The sequence below is a fragment of the Trichechus manatus genome, unplaced genomic scaffold (assembly GCF_000243295.1).
Source record: "Trichechus manatus latirostris isolate Lorelei unplaced genomic scaffold, TriManLat1.0 scaffold00057, whole genome shotgun sequence".
Lineage (NCBI taxonomy): Eukaryota > Metazoa > Chordata > Mammalia > Sirenia > Trichechidae > Trichechus > Trichechus manatus.
In genome coordinates, this window is record NW_004443993.1 from 1,068,706 (window position 1) to 1,078,443 (window position 9,738).

General features: G+C 57.8%; 1 protein-coding gene across 1 annotated transcript in view; it reads left to right on the top strand.

Annotated features, from left to right (window-relative positions):
* DOCK6 (dedicator of cytokinesis 6) overlaps window positions 1-7,458 on the top strand; it is a 43,286-nt gene extending 35,828 nt beyond the window's left edge. Inside the window, exons 39-49 of the mRNA XM_004378326.2 lie at window positions 316-508; window positions 584-727; window positions 3,248-3,379; window positions 3,461-3,475; window positions 4,788-4,913; window positions 5,030-5,119; window positions 5,629-5,865; window positions 6,192-6,335; window positions 6,417-6,523; window positions 6,759-6,920; window positions 7,283-7,458. Coding sequence (XP_004378383.1) covers window positions 316-508; window positions 584-727; window positions 3,248-3,379; window positions 3,461-3,475; window positions 4,788-4,913; window positions 5,030-5,119; window positions 5,629-5,865; window positions 6,192-6,335; window positions 6,417-6,523; window positions 6,759-6,920; window positions 7,283-7,325 — 1,393 coding nt within the window. The 3' untranslated portion in view covers window positions 7,326-7,458. The remainder of the gene's footprint in view (window positions 1-315; window positions 509-583; window positions 728-3,247; window positions 3,380-3,460; window positions 3,476-4,787; window positions 4,914-5,029; window positions 5,120-5,628; window positions 5,866-6,191; window positions 6,336-6,416; window positions 6,524-6,758; window positions 6,921-7,282) is intronic.
* The last annotated feature ends 2,280 nt before the right edge of the window (window positions 7,459-9,738 follow it).

Sequence of the window (9,738 nt, forward strand, 5' to 3'; positions counted from 1 at the left end):
GGAGACAGGTGAGTGGGGTACAGATGAGATTGGCTGGTCAGTGGGAGGCAGGTGGCAGAAGGATAAGTGAGGAGAAAGATGAATAGAAGAATATCTGAGGTGCGCAGGTGAGTGGGAGGCCAGGTGAGAGAATGGACAGGTTGGAGAATGGCTGAGGGGATGGACAAGTGAGGGAATGGACTAGTGACTGGGATACAGGTGAGGAGACTGGCTGGTCAGCAGGGTAGACGGTAACAAGGGATTGGACAAGTGAGGGAGGGGCTGGGAGGACAAGGTGAGTCCCCATCCTTACATACCCCCTCACCTGGGACCCAGGATTGCCCGGGGCTACCAGGGCTCCCCAGACCTGCGGCTGACGTGGCTGCAGAACATGGCAGGGAAGCACGCAGAGCTTGGCAACCACGCCGAGGCTGCTCAGTGCATGGTGCACGCGGCCGCCCTCGTGGCCGAGTACCTCGCCCTGCTCGAGGACAGCCGCTACCTGCCTGTGGGCTGCGTTTCTTTCCAGGTGAGCAGGCAGGGTGGTGGGCAGGGGGTGGACATGCGGGGCAGGGACTAGGGCCTGACACCCCTCCTCCCACAGAACATCTCATCCAACGTGCTGGAGGAGTCGGCCATTTCCGACGATATCCTGTCACCGGACGAGGAGGGCTTCTGTTCCGGGAAGCACTTCACGGAGCAGGGGCTGGTGGGGCTGCTGGACCAGGCTGCCGCTTACTTCACCATGGTGAGGCCTGGGGCCGGGCGATAGGGGGGCTCAGGCCAGGGCTGCAGCCAGCAGCATCATCAGCTCCACTGGTGTGGTTGCATCCCTACTCGGGAAACTCAAGATGGAGCCGCCCTGGGCCCTTTCTGCAAAGGCGATTTAAGAGAAGGAGAACTGGGAATCGCTGAGTCAATTCTGACTCATAGCGACCCTATAGGATGCAGTAGAGCTGCCCCGTAGGGTTTCCAAGGCTGTAATCTTTACGGGAGCAGGCTGCCATGTCTTTCTCCCGTAGAGGGGCTGGTGGGTTCAAACTGCCGACCTTTTGATTAACAGCCAAGTGCTTAACTACTGCACCACTGAGGTTCCTTCTGAGAGCTTCAGAGGCCCTGTTATCTGCCTTTTTCCCTGTCAAACCTTCAGCACAAGGCCTGGATATAGTAAGCACTCATACATTCAGCTACTATGTAAACATTTTACTACAGAACATTTCAAGCACACATAAAAAAAGAAAGTTGCGCCGTGTCCCCTACACCCATCACCCAGATCCAGCAACCATTTCGTTTCTGCCACCCTGTTTCATGTCTCATTTGTCCCCTCCTTTTTTTCCCTGTAGTATAATTTTTGTTTTTATTTTTTGACATAAAAAGGCAGAGAAGTATACCAATCACAATTTTCACAACTTGAAAAAACAAAACACTACTGTCTGCTGGAGCTTTTAAACCCTTGCTGCTTAGTGTGATCAGAGGACCCAGGGTGTGTTAGGAATGCAGTGTCCTGGGCTCCGCCCCAGGCCCTTTGAATCAGGCCCTGCCTTTTTAACAATATCCCAGACATTGGAATCTCAGTTAGAATCTCAGACACTCTACCTTGAAATAATTACAGATACCTCTCTATCACACAGGAGCCCTGGTGGTTAAGAGTTCGGCTGCTAACCAAAAAGGTTGGCAGTTCTAATCTACCAGCCGCTCCTTGGAAACCCTATGGGGCAGTTCCACTCTGTCCTATAGGGTCGCTGAGTTGGAATCTACTCAATGGCAACGGGTTCGGTTTCTCTGTCACACACAGGAATACCCCCAGGGCAACCCTCACTGACAAAGACTCATAAAAGTATTATCACACGTGAGCAAGTTCACAGTAATTCTTTACTGTCTTTTACTCCTAGTCCATGTTTAGATTTCCTCCATTATCTCAAAAATACTTGTTTGCAGTTGCTTGGTTTGAATCGCATCCATGTGAGGCCCACGCACAATTTGGGATTGATACCTCTCTTAAATCTTTTAATCTAAAAAAAAATCAGAAATCATTTCCCAGTTCTCCTCTTTTTAAGGTATGAGTTTTACGCATTTCTTGATAGCTTAATTCCTGAGAATTTTATTTTCTCCACTATTGTAAAGGGGTTTTCTCCTTCAGTTTTTTTTCTAACTGCTCATTGCTCATCTGCAGGAAGGTAGTTGGTTTTTTCAGCATGTGACTGTTGGAGCCCCAGGCCCTTGTTCCGGGTTTTCTGGCCTGGGTGGGGCGATTGTGTCTCTGCCTGTGGAATGGTTCTCATGGGGCAGCATACCCAGGCCCCTGGGGTGGGGGAGTCACCTTACGGGTTCCTCAGTTCCCTGCATTTCTGGGAACCAGTAGTTAGATCTAGACGCCTGATCAGGTTCAGGGTCGGATTTTCCAGGGAGATTTCCTCGGTGGTGCCGGGCACCTCCTAACACAGCCTGTCAGGCAACAACACCACAGGATCGATTCGTCACCTCTAAACCAAAACCAAACCCATGGCCGTTGAGTCGGTTCCAGCTCATTGCGACCCTCTAGGACAGGGTAGAACTGCCCCATTTTGTTTCTAAGGCTGTCATCTTTACGGAAGCAGACTGCCACATCTTTTTCCCGTGAAGCGGCTAGTGGGTTCAAACAGCCAACCTTTCAGTTAACAGCTGAGTGCTTAACCACTGCACCACCAGGGCTCCTTTTCATCGCCTCTAGTGACGTTTTCATTAATGTTATTTCTGCTGGAGTCTCAGGCATAGATGCTTCCAGGGGAGAGGCCAGAGGGTGCACATGACCTCCTGATAGCAAACAGCCCGGGGCGCCTGTTGTGTGCCAGACCTGCTGCTGGTACCAGCTGGGGACGGGGACACCCACCAGCGCCATTCCCACGTTCCAGGAGGCAGTTGGGTATGGGCATCAGGCCAGATGGGCCAGAGCTCAGGCCCTAGCCCTGGGGAACCCCTCCAGATCGCTGAGTTTTGGTTTTCCCTCTGAGCAATGGGAAACACAGTGGCACCTTTTCCCATGAGGAACGCCGGGAAAGTGCAGATGGACACAGCACTTGGTCCATAGTAAGACTTGGTAAACGTGGCGGAGACTACCGAGTGGCCTGTGGGGGCCAAGCGGAAAGGCTGGAGCCCCATCTGGGGCTGGGGTGGTCAGGGTAGGCTTCCTGGAGGAGGTGATGTGGAAGCAGAACCTGGAGGGTGGATAGGAGCACAACGAGGGCAGTGTTCCGAGCATTTGTTGTTGAGGCCCCCATCCCCACCCCAGGGCGGGCTCTATGAGGCAGTGAATGAGGTCTACAAGACCCTCATCCCCATCCTGGAAGCCCACCGTGACTACAAGAAGCTGGCTGCCGTGCACGGCAAACTGCAGGAGGCCTTCACCAAGATCATGCACCAGGTGGGCCCAGGCCTCCCTCCCAGACCCCGCCCTCGGCCCTGAACCCAGCCTGTGCTGACCTTGACCCTTCTCTCCCCACAGAGCTCTGGCTGGGAGGTGAGTCAGTTCCGGTGGCCAGCTGCCCCTGGGGTCCTGATAACAGCTGACCAGCAGTGATCAGGGACCGCCAGGGGGCACTGGAGGAGCATGGTGGCCCCAGGTCACAGCAGGGGCTGGGCTCAGTGGGCATGACGCACCCCTACCCCTCACCACCACCCCCCAGGCTTTCCCCCCAGGATATCATCTGAGCCTGTGACTCACCCAGCTGGGAGCTCTCTGCTGACACCCCTCCCTCTGGCAGGGCCCTATCGGTCACCACGGGGAAGGGGGGCTGTGACTCTCTCCGTCTGTCTCTTTCTTTCTCTTTGTCTCTACCTCTCTTGTCTCTGTTTCTCTGGCTGCTCTCCCATGTCCATCACTCTGTCTCTGTGTCTCTCTTGATCTCTATCTGTCCCTGCCTCCCCAGCCCTCCCCGTGTTTGTTTGCTACCACCACCACCCTCCCTGCTTCTCCCCCTCTTGAGTCTATTTTTAGGCATCTCCTAGTTTGGGGAGAATTTTCTGGCCAAAGATGGCAGGAACCCAGTCTGGGGGGGCGGGGTGGGGCTGGGCAGGGTGCGGCTGGGTGGGGTGGGCAGGCCCTCCTCTCTCCCCGAATCCCTGGTCTCTGCCAATGGACTGGTTCTCATGGGGCAGCATAATCAGGACCCTGGGGTAGGGGGGTACTCTGACCTCTCTCATGACTGTGTCTCTCTGCCTTCCCCGCCTCGCCCTCCCCACCCCGCCTGGATCTGCCTTGGTGAGTGAACTGTAGCCACCCCCTTCCTTCCTGTCATGGGAGGGCCTGGGGGAGTCCCTCCCTCCAAACCTAGGGCTCTGGGGAGATGGGGGAGATATCCTAGAACAGGGGAGCCAGAGCCTCTGTCCCAGAGCAAGAGAAGACAGGCCTTTCTTCAGCCACTCAAGCATTCATTGAGCACCTGCTGTATGCCCAGCCCTAAGGGCATTGGGAACCCCGCCCTGAGCAATACGGCCCCAGTCCCAATTTCAGATTGGGATCCAGACTGAAGAACTGCATGGGGTGGTGGGCAGAGCAGAAACTCCGGACGTTTGTTAGATGAGGATGCCCCTGTGGGGGAAGCAGGAGGCAGACAGGCTGGGGAGAAAGAGTAGGGTATGGGCAGTTGGTGGTGGGTCCGGGTCCACGCCCTGATGTTCTCAGAGCCCCCTTGCCCATGCCCACACTCTGATATTCTCTGGGTCCCCTTGCCTGTGCCCACCTGCCCTGTGGGGCCTGAGGAACTCGCCTCCCGGGCGGGGAGACCTCCACAGGGGCCTCCCAGGCAACAACCCCCTTCTCACAGCCCCAGCGTGTATTCGGGACGTACTTCCGCGTGGGCTTCTATGGTGCTCGCTTCGGAGACCTGGATGAGCAAGAGTTTGTGTACAAGGAGCCGTCCATCACGAAGCTGGCTGAGATTTCGCACCGGCTGGAGGCACGTCCCTGTAGTGGGGAGTGGGGCAAGGCACTGGGCTGCAGCCGGTCCCGGGGTGCCCTGGGGCTGGGGTGGGGGCTGCACCAGCTGGGCCTGAGTCAACACCGCGACCCTAGGAGTTCTACACGGAGCGCTTCGGGGAGGACGTGGTGGAGATTGTCAAAGACTCCAATCCTGTGGACAAGTCCAAGCTTGAGCCGCAGAAGGTTAGGGGCTCCCAACCACCCATCCTGGGGACCCCAAAATCCTGTATTCAAAGAAACTACAAGTAATTTTTTCTGGTATCCACATACTCTGTTTCTCTGGGAATACCCAAATCTTACAGCCCTGAAAAAACCCATTGGTGTTGAGTCATTTCCAACTCATAGCAACCCTATAGGACAGAGTAGAACTGCCCCATAGGGTTTCCTAGGCTGTGATCTTTACAGAAGCACACTGCCACATCTTTCTCTTACAGAGTGGATGGTGGGTTCGAACCACTGACCTTTAGGTTAGCAGTTGAGTGCTTAACCATAGCACCACCAGGACTCATTTTATAGCCCTGGGGAACCCCAAATCCTATTCTTCAGGGATTCCCAAACATCCAGACATGGGGAGATACGGGAACCCTAGATTCAAAGCCCCCAGACCCAGCAAGGCCCAGATCCCTTGTCAGGGATGGAGCCTTGCAGAGTTGGGGCTACAGGATCCCCACTTCCCCCACCCCTTGCCCTAGGCCTACATCCAGATCACGTACGTGGAGCCATACTTCGACACCTATGAGCTCAAGGACCGGGTGACCTACTTCGACCGCAACTACGGGCTGCGCACCTTCTTGTTCTGCACGCCCTTTACGCCCGATGGGCGGGCACACGGGGAGCTGCCCGAGCAGCACAAGCGCAAGACGCTGCTCAGCACAGCCCACGCCTTCCCCTACATCAAGACACGCATCCGCGTGTGCCACCGGGAGGAGGTGCGTGGGGACCCTGGGCCCAGGGACCTAGAGCCCAATCTGATGACTCTTAAGCTCTACCTCCAGGCCCTGGGAGGCCTGGGGATCCCAACATAAAGTCCCAGACCTAAGGGCTCCAGACCTGAGGCTGGGCTCCAACTATAGCAAAACCCCCAGAGCCAGACAAAGGCAGCCTGAGCCAGGGCCAGGCAGTCCGGAGCCCCACACTCTTTTGTTGCCCAGACTCTTGGACCCCTCTCCCGCCCCGAGTAGGATCTGAGCTGCCCCGAACTGGCTTGGGTCCCTTCAGGCCCCAGTGAGTACGGGCCCCCTCCCCTACACCACAGACAGTGCTGACACCGGTGGAGGTGGCCATTGAGGACATGCAGAAGAAGACGCGGGAGCTGGCCTTTGCCACCGAGCAGGACCCGCCAGATGCCAAGATGCTGCAGATGGTGCTACAGGGCTCTGTGGGGCCCACCGTGAACCAGGCATGGCCGGCGGGAGGTGCAGGCAGCCCGGGGACCCCAGGTGTCATGCAGGGGCCTTCATGACCCCCTCTCGCCCCACAGGGCCCCCTGGAGGTGGCCCAGGTGTTTCTGGCAGAGATCCCAGAAGACCGCAAGCTCTTTAGGCATCACAACAAGCTGCGGCTCTGCTTCAAGGACTTCTGCAAAAAGTAGGCCCGACACCCCCTTCTCAGCCCCTTTCTGCCGCCTGACCCCCACTACGACCTCTCGATGAACCCGATCCCCAATACAGCCTCCCTGGTTGCCTGATCCCCCGTGGGCCTTCTGCCTGATTCCCATGATGTTCCCCCCATCTATCTGATCCCCTGTGATAGTGGCTCAGCGGGCCTGCCCCTACACTCGGGATGTGCCCCCTCCAGTCTCACTTTCTCTTCTGGTTGGCAGGTGTGAGGATGCGCTACGGAAGAACAAGGCCTTGATCGGGCCAGATCAGAAAGAGTACCATCGAGAGCTGGAGCGCAACTACTGCCGCTTGCGGGAGGCACTACAGCCCTTGCTCACGCAGCGCTTGCCCCAGCTGCTGGCACCAGCGGCACCCGCCCTCAGGTGCCTGGCCCTGGCCCCCATCTTAGGGAGGGCAAGAGGAGACAGGCTGTGGTACACGTAAACACACGCGCTTGCATCTTTGCCCAAGAATGTGAATACGTCCGTATGTACAAATGTAGCCATTTCAGATCCCAACTGGGTCACTTCCTGGATATGGAACCTCAGTTTCCATATCTGTGAAATGGGGACGATTCATACCTCCCATGGTGTATTCCAAGAGATAATGTAGATCGGGATAGATGTGAAAGGGGCAGGGGACACTGTACCTGGAAGGATCCTTGAAGGAGCGGGAGGTAGCATGCTGGGAGCATTATGAAGTTGGTAGGCTGGTGCCCATGCTGACCCACCCCTTTTGTCCCCAGGAACTCCTTGAACAGAACTAGTTTCCGTAAGGCAGACCTCTGAGCCCACAGGGCCTGAAGCTACATCCAAAGGAACCAGCACCCTGGCCTCAGCCATCCTTGCCTCCCCAGGAATCTCCTCACTGCCCACTCCACCTGGGGGTGGCACGGAGCAGGCGGGGCTGGGCCCTCTGTCTGTCCCCATCTGTGTGCACTGATGCTTCTCACCTTTTTTAATTTAAAATGGTTTTTATAAGCAACCCGTGTGGTGTGGTCACTGGGGGCTGGGGCCATGTGTGCACAGTATACTGCTCACGTCCACATACCCTGCATCAGTGACTGACCAACAGTGAGAACCTCCTGGGTGCTGGGCCCTGTTCTAGGTGCTGGGGACACAGGTGATAACACCAAAGATTCCTGTCCCTGTGGAGCTGACACTCTTGTGGGGGAGGCACCACACGAATAACAATGTCACATGCCCACCCACCAGGAATAAGTGACATTTATTAAGCCCTCTGTGTCCATCCCCGGGTGGATTCAAATCACCAGTCTTTGTGAGAGCAAACCATTTGCACCACCCAGGACCTGAACTAAATGGTTCCCAGAATCGTAGTAAGGTAGGGCCCTGCTTCAAGGATTTCTACAGAAGTAGTTTGGACCCAGTTCTGACTGGCCCCATCATGAGTCCTTTGCCTGAGGGACTTCCGTTAGGCCCCCTGCTGAATGGTTACTGGATCTTCTCAACAGCCTTATCAGGTAAACCAAAAAACCAAACCCATTGCTGTGGAGTCCATTTCGAACTTATAGAACAGAGTAGAACTGCTCCACGGGGTTTCCAAGGCTTTAAGCATCCAACTGCCACATCTTTCTCCCGCGGAGCGGCTGGTGGGTTTGGTTAGCAATCCAGCACTTAACCACTAAGCCACCAGGTCTCCTTATTCAGTAGACAGTGGTATCATTATCCTATTTTACAGATGGGGAAACCGAGGCACAGAGAAGTACACGCTTGGTGGGGCTGGCTTTGGAGCCAGGCCTTAGCTATTGCCTGTGCAGCACTGAACCGTCTCCCGCCCGGGCGGCGGTCACGCCACCATGTATCAGGCCTGCGCTGGGCCGCTTCCAGCTGGGCCGGCTGGGGGAGGGGTGGGTGACCTCCAGCCGCCTCAGCGGCCGCCCGCTGTGAGCTGGGCCCCGGCCAGCCCCGCCTCCACCCCACCCCCCGCGGCGGCCCGGCTGCAGAGGGCGGAGGAGGCTGGGGTGGGACGAGCCTGACCCCGGGACTCGGGGAGGTGAGGCCAGTCCCCCACGCGCGCTCACAAATGCTGCCCAGGTGAGCGCAGCCCCTCCAGCGGACTCGGCGGCCCAGCAGTCGGGGGCGGGGCCGGGCGGAGGGGCTGGGCGGGGCTATCGCGAGGGACTGACGGCCGGGCGACGGCGCGCGGAGGACGCGGGGCGGCGGGACACAGGGACCGCGGCGGCTGGAGCGCGCGAGGCGAGTAGGACCCGGGTCTGGGTCGGGGTTCGAGTCTGGGTCGGGGTTCGAATTTGGTTGCCCACCCCCAACTCCAGGGCACGACCTTGCCGGGCTCGCCGAGCCGCTGCCTCCAACTCCGCAATCTATGCGCAAACTTTCCGGACTTCAGTGTCCCGGTCCCGGCGTCTCTGCCCCCTCCCCATCTAGGACCTTGTCCCTGCCGCGCTGTCCCTCCGGCCCCCTCCATCTGTTCCTCCAGCCCTGCCCCTCTCTCCATCGCTGCCTCCCCTGCCCCCTTCTCCCCCATCTCTGTCCCTCCCGCTGCCTCTGTCTCCGCTCCGTAGCCCCTCTCTTCTCTCCGCGGCCGTCAGAGCCAGGCCCCTGGCGGCGGGAAGGCGGCTGGGCGTCCGGTCTGCCTGGGCCTCGGCCTGGTGGCTGGGCCGGCGTGGGGAGCGGCAGCTGTTTGCCATTAGCCGGGGGACCCCGCGGGCCCCGCCCCTCCCTGCATGGGGCGGGGTCCTCCTCTCCCCAGTCTCAGGGTCGGGGGAGGGGCGGGAAGACCCCAGAGGCGTCTCAGCTGGTGTTGGGGAGGGGGGTCTTTGGAGATACCCTGAGTGACATTCAGGACTTCCTCGGACCCCGTGCCTCTTCCCTGAGGCCCCGCTCAACCCTCTTGAAGTCTCCTGTCTCCCTGCCTCTCCATCTCCCCATACACCACCCAAGGGTCCCATCATGGGAGGAGTTTCAGCCGCAGAGACCCCCACACGCACACACCCCACATCTGGTTTCTGTTCCTCTAGACTATGAGTCGCAGGCCCGCATGGGAGGGAAACTCTGACTAGTGGAGACCCCTAGACCTCAGTCTCCATGTCTGGGAAGTGGGTAGAAGGGAATGAAGTTTAGGGAGTGGCTTGGCAGGCAGTGAGGGGGAATCGGGTAGGTTTACGTGCAAAAGTCCAAGCCCAGCCACTTACCCTCTGAGTGATCTTGGGCAAGTTACTTC